Source organism: Pan troglodytes, chromosome 15, assembly GCF_028858775.2.
Source record: "Pan troglodytes isolate AG18354 chromosome 15, NHGRI_mPanTro3-v2.0_pri, whole genome shotgun sequence".
Taxonomy (NCBI): Eukaryota; Metazoa; Chordata; class Mammalia; order Primates; family Hominidae; genus Pan; species Pan troglodytes.
Genome location: NC_072413.2, coordinates 70,641,092 through 70,665,127, shown reverse-complemented (window position 1 = coordinate 70,665,127; position 24,036 = coordinate 70,641,092). Strand labels below are relative to the sequence as shown.

The window sequence follows — 24,036 nt, the reverse complement described above, 5'->3', positions numbered from 1 at the left end:
CGCCGCTGACTTGCTCGCCGCCCCGAATGTGTGCTCTGCTCCCTCCCACATTCCCCTGGTGAGCAGCCCCCCGACTATTTTCTTGTGAGCACTAATTGCCAGCATCGTTAATACCTAGTCATTAGCTGCTCCCACTGTTTGGGGATAGGGGGTGGCTCCCATCCATCCTGCCCCTAAATGCTACTGGGGCTGTGTGCTGAATTGGAAGTGACAGCTCGGCAGCATCCTAAGGTCTCAGCTTCGTGATCCTCCCTTGGTGAGGCTTTTGGAGGGGAGGGGCAGGTAGGAGAGCTTAATCCAAGAGGCTAATCTGCGGCTCCCCCAGGAGAAGGTCTGGACACCAGTGAAGTGGAAATGCTGACTTTTTCCCCCTTTAGCAGAGCTGCAGGGTGACCCAGGCTGCATGTGAGCGGAGGCCTAATGGAAAAACAGCCTTACAGACACAGGGTTTGCAGGGCCAAGGGCAGCTGGGTTTGCACCACCTGCAGCAGTAGCGACCTTTTGACTTTGGTCCTCCTGCTGTCGCTTGCTCTATCGCCCCCCAGCTGTGTCTTCAGCAGAGCCCATGGCTCATCCCGCGCCTGGTGCTGCTGCTGAAAGGGCAGAGTGGACTGCTGGAGCCGGCACTGACCTTCCCTGCCCCCACCCATGCTGCCCTGTGCTGCAAGCTCAGCAATCCACTGCCACTCCTGATCGCCTGGCCCCCAAGCTGATGCTCTCGCGCCTTTGTTTCTCCCTCAGTCTCTCATTTTCTCCTGAGTATACATTTCTTGTGTTTCCTGTACATTTGTCCCCTTTCCTGTGTGCCCTTGCCTCTCTGCCTCAACTACAGGAAGCCAGGGATGCTTGGAGCTCAAACACTCCCCTTTGGGAAATAGTGCTTTTCTGATGGGGTCCTCTGCATGTGGACTGCATCCCACCCTCTCCCTGCATGAGGCTGGGTGCCTCTTCGGCCTCCATTTCTTTTACCACCTTCACCTACTTTTTGCAAATGAAATAAATGACTGTGTGTGTGCGCATGCATATGTACACACACATACACCTACACATAGATGTACACATACATGAATAAAGGGAGGGCAGCTGGGGAGGATAGGACTCTGAAAGATACACTCAGAAGCATACCATTGTGACTACTTAAATGCAGCCTTGGTAGGGAGCCCCAGTGGGGTAGAGTAGCAGAAAGAGCTCTGGACTAGAATTCAAAACCTCCTTAACATAGGCTTGTGATGTTAAACTCTTTGAACTTCTTTTTACCTTCTCTGCACAGTGGGAATTGATTATAGATGATGTTTTTGAGGTAATTTTTAGAGTGAGGATAGACATTTATGAAGTCCTGGGCCTGGATGAAAAGCTGTGTAAATAAATTCAGTCTAATCCATCCATGCATCCATCCATCCGTGTATACGTCATCGATCCATCCACCCACCCATCCATCCATCCATCCACCCACCCACCCATCCATCCATCCGTCCATCCATCATCCATCTCATCTGTCCATCTATCCATCCACCCATCCATGTAATAACCATGTATTGAATATTGTCTATATGCTGGGACTAGGGAGGACAGGCATAAATAGGACTCAGCTCTGTCTTTGAGCTCACAGTCTTGAGTGGGAGTGTGCAATGGGGTGTGTACAGAACCGTGAGGGAGTTCAGGACTCAAGGGCACAGGGTACTTTCTATGCCTTAGGGCAGTGGTATTCCAAGTGTGGCATTAGCATCACTTGGGACCTTGTTGAAAATGTAGATTCTCAGGTTCTACTGGATGTCCTGAAACAGAGACTCCAAGGATGGGGGCCAGCAGTCTGGGTCTTACAAAGCTCTCCAGGGCATTCTGGTGCATACTAAAGCTTTAGGACTACTGCATTAGGGGCTTTGCAAAGGCTTCACTGAAGAGGTGACATTCAAGTTAGCCATTGGAGAATGAGAAGGAATTTCTTAGGAGGGAGAGGGCTTCCCAGGTAGAGGGAACTGTACATGAAGGCAGGCAGGTATGAAATAGCATGGCACATTCAGACAATTGGAAGTCTTTGGGTCTGATAGTAACGTTGGATTTAGGGGATGCAGAGGAAAGATGGAAATGTAATCAGGGGCCACAGTGGGAAGCGTCTTCTATGCCCCTCTGTGTAGTCTTTATTCCTATAGACAGTGGGAAGCCAGAGTAGCAATTACTAGAAGGCAAGAACAAATAACTTAAAAAACATCTGTTTGGAGTCTTATTGTTATATGTTGTATCTCTTTTATTTAATAGCATAAGTAAATATAACATATTCTCTATAGCATACTCAGAGCTCCTAAGAGGGAAATTTAAAAAAATATGAGTCTATAAAATGTATTTCAAGCTGATTTTTCAAGTCTGTGGAATTGAAGATGGGTTCTTCTAGGTTCCTGGAGGTCTCAGCCTTTTGTGCAAGGGTGGTGTGCCTGGTGCAAAGTTAGGCTTTTCACCTCTGTTGAGAGAAAAAAGAGCCCCAGCTCTAGCACGCCTTTGGAGGGCATATTGTACTCTGCAGAGCTGAAAGGGGAGAACCAAGTTGATTAAGGGTAATGTCTGCTGATTAGATAATCTGAAAATTAGTCTGATAATGTGCAAATTATCTAAAAGAAGCATATGATGTCATTGCCACACTGTTGGGAAAGATCTAACAGATGTTAGTCTTCTGACATCTCTTGTCCTCTAACATATGGGTTGGGGGCGGCCAAAAGCTTTAAGAGATAGAGTGAAAATTACCTTTGAAACAAGCTTAGAAATTTAAGATTACTCTGAAAGGTGACTGAAAAGCCATAAAGCCTACACAGCCAACTGCGTACCTAAACTTGACACCAGAAATCCAGCCTTTGTTATTAGGGGAGACAGAGGAAAGTTTAGATACAGAGCTCTTTCTGGGAAATTGGGCTGGTTCTTCCTTCTCAAAGAGTAAATTGGGAAACTAGTAACAGGTGTTCTTTAGAGAAATTATTATTTAACTAGACAGTTTTCAGATTATATAGCAAGGAATCCATAGAGTTGCTCTGGTCCTTGCAGGGGATACTTGGGGCTCATTTTCTGGCCTCAAAGGTCATCTACATCCTTGACCCTGTGGCTGAGGGAATGGCTGTGGAGTTGGTCAGTCCAGGGTGTGAATGGTGACTCTGGCAATCTGCCATCTTCCAGTGGTGCAAATGTGGGCCACTTACCTACACTCCTGCTTCTTAGTTGCCTCATCTATAAAACAGGGGTAATAATCCTCCTGACTTCATGGGATTGCTGTGAGTCTTAAATGAGATAATGTGAGTGTTTGGCACCATGCCTGTGAGCACTGATGTCCCATCTCTGTCCCATTTGGGCCCACAGGCATGTCTGTGACCACAGATGACTCATCTGAGTCATAGTTCCATCTGAGCCCATGTGATGGGACTTTGCCACCACTGTGAAGCTAACTGCCTGTGGGGTGTCATTGGCATCAGCAGTAACTATCAGAGCCTGACCTGGCCCTGGCATATCCTTGGCTAAATCTTAGATATGGGACACAGATCCTTCTGAACAGGCTCAATATGAATATTTATTAAGCACTTACTGTACATGCACCCAGTTGTTGGGAGAAGTATAACTGGGCCTCCAGAAAGGGATAACGTGGTCTCAGCCCTGGGAGAACTTCTGGTGCAATTGTGGAAATAAGACAGAGGCATAAAACCCAGCCAGAGAAAGCTGTGGAGGGCAATCTAGACAAGTGTGGCACCCTTTTATTTGCCATGCCATTGCCCTAGGATTGGGCCTCCACGTGTCTCTTGGCTGTCTCTGAATCTCTTTTATTTCTCTCGCATTTTGGGCCTAATTACCTAGAAATGTGCAGGATTGAAGAGACCCACATACCAAACAGCAACAGTGGCAATGGTACTTGCTTGCATTCCTTAAGCGTGTCAGACATGGTGCTAAGCATGCCATGTGTATCTCATTCATTCCTCACAATAACCCTGCAAGGCAAGTGCTATATCCCCCAGAGGACAGCAAGGCACACAAAGACCAAGTCATGTATCCATGGTCAGGGAGGATGAATGTGAATTCACGAGTCATGTACCACTTATTGGGAGAGTTTACTTATTTAGGTCTTTGATTTTTCCTGCCTTGTTAGAAATAAAATTATCTTGCACGTAGAAGAGGAAAGAGGGAAAGAGATGACGGAACAACTAGTAGGTGTCAGGCATTTTACACACATCACCTCATGCTATGATCATAAGTCCATTAGGGACATGTTATTATTCTCATTTTACAGACAAGGAAACTGAGGCTCAGAGAGGTTGAGTAACAGACAGCAAGGTGGGAAGCTGAGATGTGAATGGGCTTGAGTTGGATACCATTCAGTTATGTCAGGACTTTGGAACCCTGAGTGATGGGCCCTAGTCCCAAGGCTTGGATCTTTGTCATGGTCCTACCGATGTCCCTTAACTTTTGCCTCAAGACCAGTTGTCTAATGCATCATGCTGCATTGTGGCTTTTCAAAAGAGATGAACATGTTAATAGGCACTGTCTTAACAAAATTCCATCGACTGGGTGGCTTAAACAACAGGAATTTATTTCTCACAATTCTGGAGACTGGAAGTCCAAGATCAAGGTTCTGGTAGGGTCAGAGTGTGGTGAGGGCTCTCTCCTTGGATTGCAGATAGCTGCTTTCTCATTGTGTCCTCACATGGCCTTTCTTTGGTGTGTATGGGTGGAGAGAGAGAGAGAAACAAGCTCTTTGGTGTCTAATAAGGGCACTAATTTCATTACGAGGACCCCACCCTCATGACCCCACTGAACCTAATTGCCTCCCAAAGACCCTTTTCCAAATAACATCCCTTTGGGGGTTAGGACTCTGACATATGAATTTTGGGGATGAGGGACACACTTCAGTCCATAGCAGGCACATTTACTCTTCAAAGCTCTTTACTAACTTAGGCTGTTTGGGATGTTTTATAGACCCCACCCCTGCATTACAAATTCTAGGTCATACTTTAATTGGTAAATGAGTTTTTTTTCTACAGAAAAAAAAAATCACACATCATTCTATTCAATAATTTTCCTGAGTCTTTCTCTCTCATTCTGTGTCTCACTGTCTTTCCTGGCTCTCATTTTTTTTTCTTCTAAACTTGCTCTTTAAAAAAAAAAGCTTGAGCCTGAAGTGAAATATTAGGATTCATCCTTGCCTCTTGGTTTTCCTTCAGTCTTCCAAAATATACCCTACGTTTTCTCCCTCTCTCTATCTTCTGGCCACCCCTGGCTTCTGCCTGGGTTGTTAAAACTTTTTTTATTGGTCTCCCAGCCTCTAAAGCAGGCTGTGGCTCATACCTGTAATCCCAGCAGTTTGGGAGGCTGAGCTGAGCAGATTGCTTGAGCTCAGGAGTTTGAGTCCAGCCTGGTCAACATGGTGAAGCCCCATCTCTACTAAAAATACAAAAATTAGCCAGGTGTAGTGGTGCATGCCTATAATCCCAGCTACTCGGGAGGCTGAGGTGGGAGGGTTGCTTGAAGCCAGGAGGTTGAGGTTGCAGTAAGCCATGATTGTGCCACTGCACTCCAGTCTGGGAGACAGAGAGAGATCTTGTTTCTAAGAAAATATATATATATGTAAAATATAAAGCAGATGATGTCACTCTCATGCTCTCAACACTTTCATCACATTTGAATACAACCCAAACTCCTCATCTTGTGGGTCTGTGTTTTGCATCTGACAGTGTGGTCAGAAGCACCTGGGGCTTGGTGACAGCTTGTCCAGGTTTGCCCAGCTACAGCACTGAAAGCCCCACGCCCTAGAACCCTCTGTCCCAGTCAAACCTGGATGCGTGGCCACCCTACCAGGGGAGCTTTTAAGACATGTAGAATCTCAGGCTGTACCCTGGATCTATGAATTCCAACCTGAATGTTAATGAGATCCCCAAATGATTTGCACAGCAAAATCTGGGAAGCCCTAGCCTGTGAGGCCCTGCGTGTCCACCTCTCCGACTCACCTCCCCCCAGGTGCGTGGTTGCTTGGGTTCAGAGCCAAGTGAGCCACTGACTAACGTGTGACCTTAGCTGAGCTGCATAGCCTCCATATGCCTCATGGATCACTATGTAAAATCAGATCATTAATGGCATCTATCTCATAGGCTATGATGAAGATTAAGTAAATGACTTCCAGGTGACTTGACTGTCACACCACATTAAAGCCATGTTTCTCAAGCTTGAGGCTGCATCAGAATCACCTGGAGCATTTGTTAAAGCACAGCCCACCCACTGGATCCCACCCCCAGAGTTTCTGATTCAGCAATTCAGGCCCTGGAATTTGCCTTTTTTTTTTTTGAGATGGGGTCTTGTTCTGTCACCCAGGCTGGAGTGCAGTGGTGCGACCTCGGCTCACTGCAACCTCCACCTCCTGGGTTCAGGTGATTCTCTTGCCTCAGCCTCCTGAGTAGCTGGGATTACAGGTGTGCACCACCACACCCAGCTAATTTTTGTGTTTTTAGTAGAGGCGGGGTTTTGCTATGTTAGCCAGGCTGGTCTGGAACTCCTGACCTCAAGTGATCCACCTGCCTTGGCCTCCCAAAATTCTGGGATTACAGGCATGAGCCACTGTGCCTGACTGGGAATTTGCATTTTTGACAAGTTCCCAGGTAAACCACTACCTTACAGAAATCTAGCTTTCCAAGACTGATGTTCAGTCAGTCAACTTCCTTTTAATTCCTTTTTTCTTTTGGATGCACTGAGCCAGGTAACTGGCCAGGAGTCAGGTTGTACTGTCAAATTGAAGGGGCAGCCTTGGTTTTTGCTCTTTTCCTAATGCTCTATCCCATGTAGGGCAGACGTCTCTGACTCTCAGCAGCAACTTCCCGGCCTGCTTTTGGAGTGCGCCCCTGCGTGTGCCCCCATCCTCAGGCTGTGCTGCCCCAAGACTCTGTGGTCTCTTGATTCCTTCCAAATCCTCAGGTCTAAAGCAGAAGGCTCATGCTTTCCCTTTTCTTAAATACGGCTTTCGGTCTGAAGAACAAAGAAAATGCTGGTCCCCTTGCAGACAGAGTTCAGTGGTGCTAGTGAAGAGGGTTGAGAGGGCACGGCTGGGCAAAGCAAAACAAGGGGCTTGTTGAATCCTAATTATGTCGATAATAATATCCCGACAACTTAAACAGACAAAACTCATCCAGCTCTAACACACCAAGCTGTCTGGAATTCATTAAGGGGAGTGACATCACTTTGTTCAGAGCCTGGTTGATATAGTTGCTCTCAAATTAACGTTTTCTCCTTCAACAAACTCATTTGGTAGCAATCACAAGTTGCCACACCAGGGCATGAACTGACCCATATCACCAAACACTGGAAAACTGAAATATCTCATTACGTGTCACATAATGAGATATTCATCTCAGTGTCATCAACACTGAGAACATTCCTAAGCTTTTTTTTTTTTTTTTTTTTTTTGAGACAGAGTCTTACTCTTGTTGCCCAGCCTGGAGTGCAATGGCACAATCTTGGCTCACTGCAACCTCTGCCTCCCAGGTTCAAGTGATTTTCCTGCCTCAGCCTCCCGAATAGCTGGGATTAAGGTGTGTGCCACCACACCTGGCTAATTTTTGTATTTTTAGTAGAGATGAGGTTTTTGCCATGTTGGCCAGGCTGGTCTTGAACTCCTGACCTCATGATCCACCTGCCTTGGCCTCCCAAAGTGCTGGGATTACAGGCGTGAGCCAGCATATCCGACCCATTCCTAAGCTTTACTTGGTCTTTTTCTTACTATTCCGAAGCATTAATGGCAGACCTAGGGTTGCCCACCTAAAGCTGGAGCACAAAGGACATTCCTTGGGGGCTGTGTGACCATCTAGCCCCAGAGCTGGTGACATGGTGCACACACTGCTGGCAAATTGTTGTGGCCTTTTGGCAAACCGCAAATTACAACTCTCACCAAATATATCCATCAAGATGGAGACATCAGTGTGAGTGGATATGTTTTCTGCTTTTATGGCACAGTTTTTAGGAGTAAATATTCACCAGGTTTGTATCTAAAGATGTAAGTATTGGATAAAGATGGAGGAAAAGAAGGCAGGCATAGGAAGGGTGGAGGGTTGACTCCACATTTTGAAATATTTATATTATTTCTACAGTCACCAAAACACGCAGCAAGATGGGGCCTCTGTTCTCACTGGCTCCTGCTGAGTCCCTGGTGAGAGATAGAATGAGTCTCAAGACTCTGGGGCCAGCTGAGCCTGGGGATTCTTGATGCCTTCCATTCTGGTTGACTAAGAAATGCCTAAGAGAGAGGATTCCTGGGGGAGGCAGATGCAGTGGCTTTCCACACCACAGCTTTCTTCTCTCCAAGGGGCTCCAATATCTCTCCTTCCCACTTCTTCTGTGCCCCGATATAAGAGGGACTTAGGATGGTCACCCTGTGCTCAGGGGACTCTCCGTCCACTCAATTCCTAGTCATTAACTTCCCTTTGCCTGGCAGATTTTCTTTTCCCCTCAAAAAGCCTCTGTGATGATTTGTCCATCCTTTCACTCAGCATTGATTGTCAGCTCTGTGTCACTCACTGCTGGCCAGGGGCCAGGGATACCGCAGTGAAGGACACGGTTCCTGCCCTCAGGTGTTACTCATGTGCCCTCAGGTAGCACATGGGTAACAGGCAAAGAGGCATTTACATGAGTATAGAACAATGATGAAAGGCTGGGTTCCTCTGGGTGTGGAAAACTTGGCTTTTCTGTCTCTTTTTTCACCTGATTATAATGCTTGAATAATAGGCCTGAAAGGGACCTCAGGACATCACCTAGCGTGTTCTCTTGCCTCTAGATCGGCAACGCAGTCAAAACCCCGGGCCTAGGGGCCCTTCCCTGTGTGCAGAGGCCTCTCCAGAGAAGCCCGCCCTCTGGCCATGGCTTTAGTTGTTAGCCACCTGCCTTTCCAGCTCTCCTGTGGCATGTGCTGCCATTCCAGCTCATCTTCTCACCTTGTCCTTGACGGTGCGGAGTGTGACAGTTTATCAGCCCCATCCATAAATGTGAGGACTCATGACAGCAGCCCTGGCCTCAGCGCCTTCCGCATCCGCTCCAGCGTAATCCCCTTTACTTTCCCATATATTCACGGTGTCCTCAGAGCTGGTGGCAAGATGGTCTGTGGGGAGAGCGAGTTCTCTGCCGTCGAGGGCTCTGACGATTGGAGGGTCCTGTGGGGAGCGGGCCCTACTGTCTGCTTCCCCGCCAGGCTTCCAGGCCCCCTGCCCCTCCACATTTGGGATGAAGCCTTCCTTTGTCTTCCTCCTGGAGCCCTGGGGCGGGACCTGAGTTGCTATTAGGTGGCCAAGGAGAACCAGCCTGAATGAAAGCCCCACACTTTTTATTCCTGGGATCTGTGGGATTTATTTTTTCATCAGTTCTAGGGAAGCAGTGAAAAAAGGTGTCAGGCCTGGGGGATAATTTATATGAGTAAACACGACCGGCGAGCGGGAGCATGAGAATTAAGGCCATTTATCCCGGCTTTGATGCTCCCTTTGCCCTCTGGTCCAGCCTTCCCCACAGTCTCTATCACGCCACTTTTAACCCTCTCCTGGCTCTGCTTCACGCTGGGCCTGCCGGAGCTCCTCGCAGGCGCCTTGTCTCCCCAGCCCGCCTCTCCCTCCTCCCGCAGCCCTCATTAAAGGCTAGGTAGAGGTAGCAGGCCGTGGCAGTGGCCTCCAGCTGAGGCTTGCTCCTGATTCTGCAGGGAAGGCACGTCGGGGTCCACCCTTACTCCCCACCCTCTCATCTCCGGCCCCCAAGCTTCCTCCTCTGGACTGGCCTAGCCAGCATGTCCCGCCTGGCCGGCCTGGGCTGCCTGTCTGCTTTCCCTCCTTTCCTCTCCCCTTTCCTTCCCTCCGTCGTCCTCTGAAGATGCGCTCTGCACAGCCAAGTGGCACGGGGCTAGCATGCTTTACACTTGAGAGATGAAGTCATAACAGGTGGCAAGAGCGGAGGCTGCCGGAGCCCAGGATTCCGGTTGCCATGGAAACATGTCAGACCTGTAGAGGGACACGGGAACTGTCAGCCTGTGGAGGGTGGCGGGGGGAACAAACGAGAGGGGCGAGGAGAGGCGCATCTCTTCCCAGAGGGCTCTGCTCACTGCCCCCGAATTCCCCAAGGGCTGTGCACCCCAACTTCCCAGGCTAGCAGGCTCCAGAAATGGAGCTGCTCAGCTGGGGCTGGGGCTGGGGCTGGGTGGTGGGTGGTGGGCACCGAGCGTGGCCGCGCATTTGTGCACACCAGGCCCTGGCAGGTGGTCAGAGCGTCTGCTCAGGATGTGAGGCCATGCTTTTGTGCACGTGCCAAGGAGGAGCCTGAACTTCTGGCCTGTTTCCTATTCCCTAGGATGCTTGGGACGCAGCTCTGGTCTCAGCAGAACCCAGACGAGTGGCTGTTGCCGATGGCTGGTTTGTCCCTGCCACTCATTCTTTCTGTGAGTGGCAGGCACACCACAGCGGAGATCCGACTGGGAGGGGGAGAGGCGGTGCTGCCTGGGCGGTAGTTTTATGGAAGATTTGGGGCCTTGTTTGCCATAGACATAAAACCTGATTTAACTCAAAAATCCTGTAGCGTGCACTAATACCTTTCCAGAATGCCTGCTCTCGCTTCCCTGAGCGTGGTGGTGGGGCTGTGTGAAGCTTCACTTTTCATTTTTCTTGCTTTGATTTATCTGAATGCTCTTCCCTGCCTTCTGTTATTTTTCTTCTACTTTCTTCATGAACTTTGTTCCTGATTTCCATTTTTTTTCCTTTGAGCTTTTTAGAGTTATCTCCCTCAGGTAGATTTCTAAACTCTTAAGGCTCACTTTATTTTCTCAGCAACTTACTTGTATCTCTTATATGATCTCAGCCCATGAACATTAATCAACAGAAAACCACATCCATCATTGCAGATGCTGCCATAGAGATGCCAGTCGGGTCTTTGCCCTCCCCGTCATCTTATTCTATAAAGCGGGACTCAATTTCCCATAAGCAGAAGCAAAATCTCTATTTAAATCCCACTTACAAGGTCTGGGCGAGCTTCCTATTTATAGTAAAATCTTTTTTATAATGATCTCATATACAGTACCAGGAAATTGCACATGGCTGGGTCAGGCCATAGGCCAACCTAGCCATGATGTGAGCTTTACTTAAAAAAATTCCTTCATGAGCCTCTGGAATTCTCCAGAGAAGTGTTTTCATAGAGTAGATGACAATAAACAGGATCACCCAGGATGGATTACTGTAGTAGGGACATTAAATTTAAGTTCAAAGGGAATTTCCACTTTTATCAGGCCGGTCTCAATAATTTTTATAGCTTTGGGCTTCGTAAATATCATATTGGGCGAATCAGGTTGACTCTAAAGAGATTTATGAAATATTTTATATGCAAGGTATGGCTGCAAAGTGTTTACCTCTGGACTTCCCAGGAGGCAGAGAAGTGTGATTAGAGGCACAATCTCTGGGGACACAGACAAACGGGGTGAAACCTGCCTTCGAAGAGCCCAACCGAGGCTTGGAGCCAGCGCTTTAATCTCTTTGGATTTCAGTTACTGCATCTGTCAAAAAATTCCCTACTTCACAAAGTTTTTGCAAGAATCAATGAAATAACATATATAAAGCATCCAGCAAAAGATTTGCCACAGTTTTGTGGTGTGATAAATGTCTGCTTCCTTTTCTTCTCAATACGCAGTTGAACAAAAGGGAAGCTGAGTGGATAGGCATGACCAGGTATCTTCTTCTCAAGAGACAATGAATCATTTTCTTCTATGTTCTCATGTGTTTGGTGCAGAATGATGTCTCGCCTCCCACAGGAGGGGTACAGTATTATTCTTCCAGTGACTCAGGGCCATTGGCTACCGACTTCTGTGTACTCTGGGAGCTGGCCATGAGACCAGGTGACAGACCAATTCATGCACACATGGACCAGCTCTCCTCTGGTAGGGAAATAAACCAGGGGCAGTGAATGATATCCGGTGCTCCCAGGGCATCACTGTGCCACCCACTAACATCCCTGCCATCCCTCTCTAAGTCACTCATCCCACAGATTGTAGGGGTTCCAACAACGGGTTAGACCTGGTCTCCAACCTGAAGGAGTAGACCTATTTAATATGGAGAGATGATAATGTGAAACGGGGAGAGGAGGCACACAGACTCAATATAAACAAGGGTCATAATGGTGATATCAACTGTGCCCTCCCCAGGGCATGACTGATATGTTTTAGCTGAAGTTTGGGAGAGCTCCATGGGAGAACCCTTGCTCTGAAACTAATCCCAAGTACCAAAATGTTTAAGAAAATCAGGTGCATAAGCAATTAGTCCATTCCACACCATCTGACCACAATGGAAGGATGCTTTGAGCTCACTGTTGTAAGAAAAGAGTAGAAACTGAAGCAAAAATGATTTCTCTGAAAACTAAAACAGCTGTGCATGATCACTTTCTATACTGGGCCATTGCCGGACTAAAAATGTACCTCCGCACCCCAGCTGGCCTGGCATGTCACTCCTGCACATACCAGGGCCTATACATGGGATTTTAGGACCTCCCTCACCCCTTGGACAGGAACTCTGTATGGCCAACAGGATGCTGCTCTGACTCCATCTCCTCAGAAGCTTCCCTTTTTCAGATGAATTCAATTCTTTTCCTTTGGTCTTTTTACAAAGGCTGAATTCTTCCATCACTGCCTGCTTAGCTCTACTAGATCATTTCTAATTTTTTATTTCTTGTAGTATTAGAGTTCCTGATTCAATAGGGTGTTCTACCAATGGTCTGTTGGTAGTGAATGCTGTGTAGAATTGTATTAGTCCATTTTCATACTGCTAGGAAGAAACACCCGAGATTGGGTGATTTATAAAGACAAAGAGGTTTAATGGACTCACAGTTCCACCTGGCTGGGGAGGCCTCACAATCATGGCAGAAGGCAAAGGAGGAGCAAAGGCACATCTTACATGGCAGCAGGCAAGAGAGCATGTGCAGGGGAACTGCCCCTTATAAAACCATCAGATCCCATGAGACTTATTCATTATCACAAGAGCTGCTAGGGAAAAACCTGCCCTCATGATTCAATTATATCCTACTCGGTCTCTCCCATGACATGTGGGGATTATGGGAGCTGCAATTCAAGATGAGATTTGGGTGGGGACACAGCCAAACCATATCAAGAATTAATCTGCAAGCTTTTATACTGTATATTTTACTTACTCATCCTCATACATCATGAGGGAGACAGTGTGTTGGAGAAAATCAGATTCTTTAGTTGCTTAAAGATCTTGTGAATGGGGAGGAAATTGAAAATTATAGGAAGTCCCTAAGAGTATAGGAGAGAGACAGCTGAGGAGACTAGGCCCCCTGTAAGTTTTTATGAATGATATATATGGGATTCTCTGATTGCCTTCCATACAGGAAGCTACCTAAGTAACAACTGGCATCTCCACATTTTATATCTAGCTCATATCAATCATGGCACTTAACTTTGGATTACCCTCAGCCCCTAAATTTAGTATACCCTATCTCTTCTTTCTGTTCATCATTTGATGGTTTTCCATCCATATCTTGTTGAGGAAACCCTGAGTTTATTTGCTTCATAGAGATGCTTGGATTTTCTTAGGAGAGTTCTAAAAATGACGAAGATGGCAATTGAGGGAGAAGGGAGAAGGGGACTCTGGTACTTTTGGATTTGGGCAATGAAAATTTTGTAGGCAGAGTAAAATTTTTGCAGATGTACTGCTTTTTGGAGATTATTTCAAAAGCATTCTGTATGCTATGCAAATGTGTTTGAGATCCAGGGACTGATGAAGACAAGCCTACACTGAACAGACCCCAGAATGTGGCCAGCTCCTCTGTCTCCCCCAAACAGCTAACACTTCTGGCAGAGAATTGTCTGCCTCCCTGAAGATGGAAATCAATGACTTAGAAACCAATTAAACAATCCAAATAGCAACTGATAAATGGATTAACCCTCTATAATGAAATTCCTCTAGCTTTTGTCTTCCGCCTTCCCCAGGTAGGTTTTCTATTCCTGGAGGCAAAGCAGAGGCATGGAGGAAGTGGAGGCCAGAGGGAATCACATTAAAGTGGGTGAATCTGTTTATCACTTACTGTCTGGATGGTATTTCTGCTCACATCTCTGCTTCCTTTTTCAGATTTGTACTGTATGGGACCCTGATTAACGTTAGCCAGTGAATAATGAAAGGCAGCAGCAGACACTGGGTCTGGTGAGGAGGAAGATACTTGGGTGGTTAGGGCTGATCCCATAAACAGAAAGACTTTTCTTCTTGGTTACAAACAGGGAGTGTGAATATGACAAAGAAATGCCCACAATAGGGAGGGAGAAACAGAGAAAAAGGGAAGCATTTCTCTCCATGCAAATAATCCATTCAAGGTTTCTCAAGCAGCCCCTGGAAATGGAATGATTTTGGTGCATAAGGACAGGTGCTATTCTCCTCACAGGCTTTGTTTTCAAAGTCATGTCCTAAGATTTTTCTTTGCTTTTGTTTAAGGACCTCCAGCAGGAGTGGGTTTTGAAGTTAGTGTGTTCAGTTATTCGTGACGGTCTTAAGCCTAAAGACATGCTCAGTAACTCACCATTTAATCCATCTCTGGCATGAGGCTGAGCCAAGTGCCTAGAAGCCTGGGTCTAGTTCTGATTTTAGGCACTTGGGGTCTTGGATACTTTCCGTGATCAATGGGTCTGGACTTCAGGGAGATGAGACTCCCCTTCAGGGAGATTGATACTCCATCAAGATGTTTGTCTAAGTCCCCAAGAGCATCTTTGGTGTTCTTCCTGGAAATGACCTCCCATCAGTGCTTCTTTGTTTTCCATTTCAGGGACAGGAAGAATATCTCCTAAACAAGAGCACTGTTCCCAATGGCAAGGTCCAGGCACTGGCTCTTTCCTCTCCCTGTCCTCACACCATGGTGTGTGGTTTCCATCTGATGCCTGGGGCCTGGGCCCACAGGGCTGATTGTTTAGGGCTGAGAGTAGTTCACTTGACCAGTACCTCTTCTGGATGGTTTGATCATCTAAGGATGCAATCAGAGGAGCAGGGTGATTTCTGCAACAACACAGAGCTGGGGAATACTCTAAAAATTAAACTCTGGGTGACTTGCAAGATATTATTAGTACCATTAAACCTGGAAGGATCCAAAAGAAAGCATAGCCCAATTTGCCAACTTGGTTATAATAAAACCTCAGATTCCTTCTGGAGCAGATTCTACCACACTGTTGGAGGAGAAGAAGGGGCAGTTGAAACTCATGTAAGCCTGAAATTGGAATGTTTTAAATGTTCCCACAGCCCAGAAAGGACCGGATGGAACAGTCATTCCCAATAACTACTGTGACTTCTGCTTGGGGGGCTCCAACATGAACAAGAAGAGTGGGCGGCCTGAAGAGCTGGTGTCCTGCGCAGACTGTGGACGCTCTGGTGAGTGTGGCCCCTTCCCACACCGGGTGCCCGTAGACCAGGAATGCTCCTCTTGCATTCCTCTTCCATCTTGTGGTGCTGGAGACTGGAGAGGGAAGCGATGGTGGCAATGCTTTCGAGTGGAGAGGAGTTTTCAGCTCATTCTGATATTTTTCTTCTTTGGGTCTCAAGAACCAAAAGTTATGCCCTAGGATCCAGGGGAAAGGGCAAAGAGAAGTTTTGGGTTTGTGTCTGGCCTTTCCATGAGGTGCATATTTCTTTGTGCGTGTTTTTACGGACCACAGCGAGGTAGAGTGGAAAAACCTGGAGAGAAGGCAACGTGCTTTCTTGTAGTGGATGATGCACATGTAACAGAAAGATGAGTTTGTTCTGTGGAAGTGCCTAGGGCAAACCCGAAGAGTGTGGTGTGGTGTGGAAACATGAGTATTCGGAGAGCAACCACATCTTGAATTGAGGGAGTCAGAGATCCCCGGGCTCCTGGCTAGCTGCATAAACACCACCGCCATTGGCCACTAATCTCATTTTCTAAAACAGAACAGAAGAGACCCCGATAGATCAATGAGGCAAAAGGACAGGCATTCCTAGGGCTAATCTGTAGTTGATTTGGTGTATATGTTTATATTTTAACCTATCCAAAGACTAAAATAACAGAAAGAGACTTTTGGTCTTGTTCCTTCATTCTTAAAATGAATTCAGGTCTCCAGGTTATGTTCAAATGGTTGTTTTGTTTTTTAGTTCTAACCAAACCATTATTTTTGGCTGGCCATGGTTGGTTGGTACTACCTATTTTTCATATTGTATTATGTCAGCACTAGACCACAGCGTGAGGCAGGGAGGAGGGAATTTCAACCCCATTTTTAGTCTCATCAGCCCCTGATATGAGTAGGTGAAACAGTTTGGTTGGATGCTTTGTTCCAGCAATGAGGAGTCATTTCTCCTTTCTACCTTTCTATCCGGTGTCTTTTTCACTCCCAGTCCCCAGAGAAGAACTGAGATGACCCCATCATGGTTGACTGTAGCAACTCAGCTCTTTCCTTGCTCTGTCTGCAAACCTTAGCTTTAGCCCTTTTATATTTTGATGGTAGGGCTGTTTAGGGCTTAAGGCTGGCTTGAGTAGCAAATCAGTAATTTTAAAAGGACTGTGGTTTCTGCTGCACACAACCCTCAACGTGTGACTCTCAAGGGTGGTCCATTTGTGCAATTCTGTCAATTCATTTACTTTCCAAACATGGTACCTAACATTGAATTTTTTATTCTATGGATGCTAGCGTAGAAGACAGGGCCCTTGTGATAGCGGACTCTGTTTTTTTAAGATACTTACAAAAAACAGATGAAATTCAATGCAGTGTTTTTTAAAAGCAAGCAATCAGATGAAATCTCTACTTCCAGAAGCAAGGTCACTTGAAGTGATGGTCTAAGCAACACGTTATGGACTGCTGTAGGTTTGGATGGGTTAGAGGGGGCAGCTTCAGAATTCTCATTGCAAACTGCTATAATTTCTCCCCTTCCTTTCTTACAAAAGATGGGGTGCTAGAATCGAAGCCATGGGATGTCAGGAGTGGGAAGTTGTTTTTTTCTATGCAAAGCCTCTTTCCACAACCTTCCCTCAGCTTTCCCTCCAAGGTTCTGTCTGCTATGTGGCTCAGGGAGCCATTTTCTACCAGCCTAGGTATTCTCACTGCATTTGCCAAGGATTGGTTTTGGTAGATCATTTAGTCAAGGTCTGACTCTCATGTTCCTGAAATAGTTGATACCATGGGAAGAAACAGGTGTCACTGGCCCATGAGATGAGATGTGCTTGTTAAGGCAGGTGGGCGAATACTTCTCTGGAGCCTCCCTACGGTCCTTCCAGAGAAGAGTATGGAGCTTGGAAGAGCTTCCTTCCCCTCCCATCTACCCTACCGCTGCTGTTTCCTGGGAGAAAGTGAGGTTCCTGAAATTGGCACCATGAGGGATGTATCATTCCTTTATACAAGAGCAGTCCTGGGGCTCATTTAGAATGCAAAAAAGTTTAAACCTGAGTTTTACAGATTTCAGGATGCTCTGATTTATTAGGGCTTTTCTACTCCTATTTCTCACCTTTGTAGTGCCCTGAATGAGATTTGACAACTGAACTTTCTGGAGTAACCAATACCTGGGCATGGCTGGTGGCTGGGTGTGTGTGTGTGTGTCTGTGTGTGTGTGTGTATGTGTGTGGTGTGCACGCATGCACATGTATGTGGATGCAGATCACAGAAATTTCCTCCTGTGGTTAAAGGAAACAAACTATTTTATCACCTACCGCTTATCAGACTTTCCAACTTCCTTTTGCTTTCAGTGCAAATGAACGACATGGCGTAAGGGGAGAATTGAAAGGGTTCTGAAAGAATGGGATTGGAAGCGGGTAAAATAAAAATGAAATAGATGGAGGCTTAACCACCTTGAATGGGTTATCTGACAGTAATACCTTTATACAGCTGACTGTCAAAGTGAAGGACAAACATTGTTCAAAGAAACACCAACAGAAAACACCAAAGAAATCCCAACCAGGCTTAAAAACCACCAATGAAAATCATTGTCTGGGGCAGGGTTGAGTGAGCGTGCAAGCGCCTGTGTGTATGCACAACAGAAGAAAGATCATGGTTGAATCTTTTGCTGTCGGAAGCTGTGGACATATGTACTATGGTAGAGATGATGCCTTTTCGGGGAGTGGGGGAAGCCTCTTCCCTGGAAATGTTTGCTTTGTCCCAAATCCCCGTCACCAGGTGATGCACCGGGTTAATCCCTTTGGGTGCAAATGGTTTAATATCTTGCTATTAAGAATAGCATTGTAATAATGTAATGAGAATATTAATAATGCTGTCTGTTGCTTAACCCATGTGCTGATATATTCATCATACATGTCAGCTCATTTGGGAGGAGAAGGCAGGAAGGAGAAGGAGGCAGCGGCCGCAGCACGTACCACGGAGGACTTATTCGGTTCCACGTCAGAAAGTGACACGTCAACTTTCCACGGCTTTGATGAGGACGATTTGGAAGAGCCTCGCTCCTGTCGAGGACGCCGCAGTGGCCGGGGTTCGCCCACAGCAGATAAAAAGGGCAGTTGCTAAACCCACGGAACAGACTCTCTGGGCAATTAGCCATCCCCCTCTGACTTTGGTCATTGTGCTGGTTCTGATATATATATTTTTTAATGAAAGGCAACTTTAGATTTTCCCTCTATCCTTGCTTTTTTTCCCTTCACCTCCCATGTGTCCCTCCATCCCTCTCCCCACCCCTCTGTTTTGGGTATGTACAACAGAAGCGCAAACTACTGAAACAAAACAAAACAGCAGAATGAGCGTTCTTCCGAGAGATGGCATCGTGATGCGCTATTTATTTTCCATAGAAATAGGAAGTTAGACGGATTGTCTCTTTTCTGAGGGGAGGGGGTCTTTTTGACAGGAGCAGAGTTGATGTCCTCAATTTTCATATTTATTGGCAAAAGGAAGAGAAGAGGAACTTTGGGTTGGAAACAAAGAACCAATAACATTAAAACATTATTATTTATATATTCTAGCTATTATTAGAACCAGACTTTTTTTTTGCGAGAGAGAGAGAGAAGGGAAATCAAAGAAATCGAAGCAATATCCTGTTTAGAGGCAAGCCACCCGGTGGGGAGAATTTCCTCAATGGGAGACGGTTTCACTTTCTGTGCCCCACGGAGTTTGCGGCTCCCCGCGGCAGACCCCTCCCTCATTCTCCTCCCCGACCTTTCCATCTTCCTCTCTGCTTGCGAGAAAATGTCAGTAGTTCCAGAGAAGTCGGGGTGCCTATGCCTGGCCTCCCTTCACACCTGGGCCCTGACCAGCCGCCTCCTGGGCTCCTCCTCCTCCGTCAGTAGAGCTGCTGTTTTGTTATTGCTGGTTTTTCCTCACTTTCCTCCTGGCAAAGAACGACTTCCAAATGCAGGGATGGAATATAAGCAGAACGTCATGGGCTCAGCAGTGACTCCACCACCCAAGGCCGAGGCCGTGCTTCTGGAAGATAGAAGGAGACATCATCGTGTGTTTCCCCTCCCCTTGCCCCTGTTAAGAAACGTATCAATACCCATTGGATGATCAAGGCTACCGTATTTCTTCTATTTTTTTTTATAGTGCCCGCCAGGCACTTTGTTTTATGTTTCCAATAGCACTTCCTGAAATAAACCAAAGCAACACTGCTCAAGGCCCCTGGGGCGATGGAGAAGGCCACCCACCTCACTGACAGTCCCAAGAATGACCGGCTGCGAGGTCCTAGTCAAAAGGTATGTCTTGGCTAACCTGTCTTCCAATGTGGGCAAAACCATCATATCTATTTTTTAGTTTTCTTTTTCTTTTTCCTTTTCCTCCCAGCTTGCTTTTTTGTTTTCCTGGGTTTGGACTCCCTTCTTAGTGTAAGAGTGGCTGCTGGAGTGTCTCCCCCTGGCCCTCTGTGGCCTGTGTGTGCATGTGAACTCATGTGGGCCCTGGCATAGGTGTGTGATCTGAGTCTTGCTTGGACTATGGGAGGGGCTCAGTGTGGAGAATGGCAGGCTTCTGGCTTCAACTACAAGAGAAAATGGCTGGGGAAGTGCTTGGCTAACTCTGCCTCCCTTGGCTAAACCTGGAAGTGAAATCCAGGGAACTGAAGTTGGAGTTGGCTGCTGGATTTGGGTAGGAATAGGGAGGTTGTGGCCACAGGGCACTGCATGTCTAGGTGGTATTTCTTACTCTTGGTACCAATTTCAAAACCAAGGGGATGAGTCCAAATTAAAGAAGATCCCTGATTAGGCACAAAACTCAACTTGGCTGTTTGGAAGATTCTGCACTCCCTTTAAGGTTGGCCAGGGTCTCTTGCCTCCAGGAGTGCACGGTTCTGGAAACACAGGCAGAACCATTTGACATGGGTTGGGAGACCCAAGTAGCTGCCTGGTTAACAGACTGCTTATCAGTGTCTCTGGGAAGATCTACTTTGACAGTCCAGCCCCTGCAGATCCTCATGAATTAGACCACTCCTTAAAATAACAAACCAACCTAAAACACAAGGACAAGCCAAGAAACCCAGAAATGAGACCTTTGTGCTTTCCTGGTAGCCTGAGACAGAAAGGGCTTCCACTTTTCTCATGCTTGAGATGTGTATGTGATCGCCTGGGCATTTATTCTCAGTTTTGAGGGGATGAAAGTAACAATCCCAACCACTTTTGGGATGTTCTGTCTAATCTATATGTGGCCTGTTCCTAGGAAATATGGCATAAACCTCCAAGGTTGTCATATTCTGCATGCTCACACGTCAGCCAATAGAGTTTGTTCCAGTAGGTTTCTGCTACGGGGATACAATGTACACTTGCTGTCATTTTCTACCTCTTTACTCTGTACCTTTGACTCAGATATTGGATTCATGGGATTACAACTTGCTTTCATTGATAAAATGTGAGCTTCTATGTTAATAAACATATGTTCAACCAATCTACACTCTCATTTGAATTCTGTCCAGTTGCTCATAATCCCGGAATTCTCAATGACAATTTGCCTTTACACTTGAGGTGTTTTTTTTCTTTTAATCCACATATTTAAAGCAAATTATAAAAGGCTACCTAATTTCAGAGTCTATCTTGGAGTCTAACAGAGAAACTAACCATTTAGAACTAACAAGGCAAACTCCCAGGAGAATGTTTATCTGAGAATGGGTATTGCTTGTCTATTTTATATTTAATAGTATACCTTGATATTTGATCTTCAGTTTCTCTTCTTGGAGGTAGTTGATATCCTCACTTTTCTTCCTTGGGGTAATAGAAGCATAGTAAGTTTTCTTAGCATGGCCAGACCATCTTGTCTCACCTTGCTTATAGAGTCTTTGAACAGACTCAAGATTTATACTCTTAAAAACTGGAAGGGACTTTTAAGATGATCAAGTTCAAATCTTTCACTTTTCAGTTGAGAAAAGTTGACCCAGAGAGGTTAAGTGAGTTAAGTTTGAGGGACTGGGATGGGCATTGCATTGGAGGGAAATGTTTTAAGGCAAAGGAAGGAAGCTCCTAGAGAGAAGGTGTCGGAGGAGGAAGCTGGCTGTCCTTGGTTTCCAACCACTTTAGTGGTGGATTTGATATCTTTATCTCCCTTTCTCTAGATAGCAGTCATCTACATTTTTGTGTGAGGCATTATTCTGGGCGCTTTCCTTGGAATATTTCACTTAATCCTCATGACTACTCCCATGAGATAGGTGTTTATATTAATCCCCAGTTTGCGGAAACTGAGGTTAGTAATAAGGTTAAGAAATGTACACCTAGGAAGGAGCCAGGTTTTGATCCCTGGCAACCTGATTGTAGAGCCTATACTCTATCATTGCCTGCATTGCCCCTTGCATAGTCTATAATTAAGGAATATATATGCATGCATGTATACATACTTTGCTGTTTCTCAATTCCAATTGAAGAAAAGGGTTTTTGTAATGAATATAGCTTTTAAAAGGTAACGTCATTAAAAGAAATTTCAACAAGGGAAGAGTAAGCAATTAGATCCTGTAAAAGAGAGTTCTGATTCAGATTCTCTGCGGAATATTGTAGATAACTTACCTTCTTAATCATCATTTCTAGACAATGTACAAAGAGATCACCTTTTTTGTGACCTTAGGAATTGTAGGAGCTGTGTGAACAGTCAACACACCTTTCTGTTGTTGCTTTTGTTAAATAAGTATCACTACTCAAAATTTAAAATACAAAAGAAATTAGAGTCATCAAGATGAAAACGATCTGGCCAGCTTCCTTTGCCCTTAGCTCAGTAAAGTACCTCCCTGAGTTTTCTGAGTCCCAGGCCAAAGGGAGGGGAACCAAAGATATAGAACTTTCTAAATTTGTTACAACATTTTAATCCCCTGGGGAGGGGGGCTGTTGACCTAAAGGTGACAATTGTTATGGTCTAGCTGATTTTTTTCCCTACCTAGAACAATCAAATCCTTTATTTCTGTTACTGAGAGACTATGTAAAGATCAGACACTATAATCACTATGACCCTGGGAATTAGAAATATGCATTTCATTTTTTAGAGGTACTATAAAGACAGTAATCCAATTTGCTACCGGTATTTTAGAGAGAAGAATTTAATAAAAAAAATGTGATGTTCACATCAATAGCATCCCTTTAAGGGTTCCTGCTTACTCTGCATCTCTCTCTGCATCTAATGGGCTACAGACTGATACTGCTTTATACAGCACTGGAGGGAACGCAAGATCATTACTCAGGGAGAGAACTAAAGGGTGTTTGGGGGTTCTCACCTCATGGTGGAATAAAATTAATTAATTTTATCCCAGTATACCTCCTGTTACATCTGATGAATATGATCTTGAACATGTACTTAAAATTGGAGCAGACTCATCTGTTAGGAATTTTTCCTCAGGGGATTTTGCTCAGCCTTTGGAGGAGAAGTGACTTGTGTTGTGTATTTTCTGAGTGAGGTGTCTTTGATCTGGTGTGTGGAAGCCTAGAGTGGAGATGACAAGTTCTGGGCTCTGGGCTCAGCTCCCTGTGTGAATTTGTTGACAGGGATCTCTGCCTCAGTTTCTGAGAGAGGAAATGGACATTTCTTTCCCTATTAGAATATGTAGCTTATATTATTTCATGATGATGCTTAACTCTATGAGGTAGGGTAGATGTTATTTATTCCCGTTTTACTGATGAGGAAACTGAGATTTGATCCTGTTTGATGACTTGTCTAAAGTTCCAGGCTCAGTAAATGATGTATGGATCTTCTAATAATCTTTCCTAAGTCTATACTGACTTCCCCAAAGATCATCTTTGGAAGATTTCTTGAGTGAAATCAGTAAAATGCCTGTAGGTCTTTTATTCAAGAATTTATTGGATGAAAAGGAGGTATTTGATTCTGTAAAAGAAAAAACTGAAACAACAGAAACCCCAAATGAAACTTTAGAATCTTTCTGAGAAGTAGCAATGTCTAAGTCCTCATGAACTTTCTGGGTGAACTAAAGTTGAGCTTCCTAAATGGTCACTGTTTTTGTGGTGCCAGTGGTAGCGGGAGTAATGGTGGCAGGGAGTGAACATTTTGGGCCCTGGTCACAAACCCAATTGCTTCTAACACAAAAACATTGAATTATATAATATTGTGGTGTTTAATAAAAGTGATTTCTGATCACCTATTCAAAATAGCAATATAGGAAAAGCCATTCTGCATGATTGGTTTACAAAATAAATGGGAATGATGGAAGATTCCTGTCAGAACTGAATTATTAGATAAAAAACATTGGCAATTAGGTTTTCAAAGTATCTCACCACTGGAACTCAACCAATAACTATGGCTTTTAAAAAAATTTACTTCTGAAATAATTTACACTTACAAAAAACTTACAAAGATTATACCAAGAATTCCCATATGTCCTTCACCCAGATTCTTCAAATAACCACAGTACAATGATCACAATCAGGAAATTCACATCGATGCAATGCTATAACCTACAGACCTTATGCAAATTCTGCCAGTTGTCTCACTAGTGTCCTTTTTCTGGTCCAGGATCCAGTCTGGGCTCACAGGTTGCCATGTCCTCTTACAAGTCCTTTAATCTGGAATAGTTAGTACTACAATCTTGTTTTTCACAACCTCGATACTGGTTAGTCATTTCATAGCAAAAGCCATTCAGTTCAGGCTTGGATGCTGTTTTT

General features: G+C 45.4%; 1 protein-coding gene across 2 annotated transcripts in view; it reads left to right on the top strand.

Moving 5' to 3' along the window:
* Nucleotides 1–24,036, top strand: part of DPF3 (double PHD fingers 3) — a 285,829-nt gene that overhangs the window by 205,271 nt on the left and 56,522 nt on the right. The window contains exons 8-9 of one of the 2 annotated variants that reach the window (XR_008539040.2): nt 15,261–15,389; nt 18,276–19,653. Coding sequence is in view for 1 of the 2 variants with exons in the window: in XM_054666070.2 (XP_054522045.1) it covers nt 15,261–15,389 (129 nt within the window). In the remaining variant the exon portion in view is untranslated. The remainder of the gene's footprint in view (nt 1–15,260; nt 15,390–18,275; nt 19,654–24,036) is intronic. The other variant, XM_054666070.2, reaches the window with a different exon arrangement.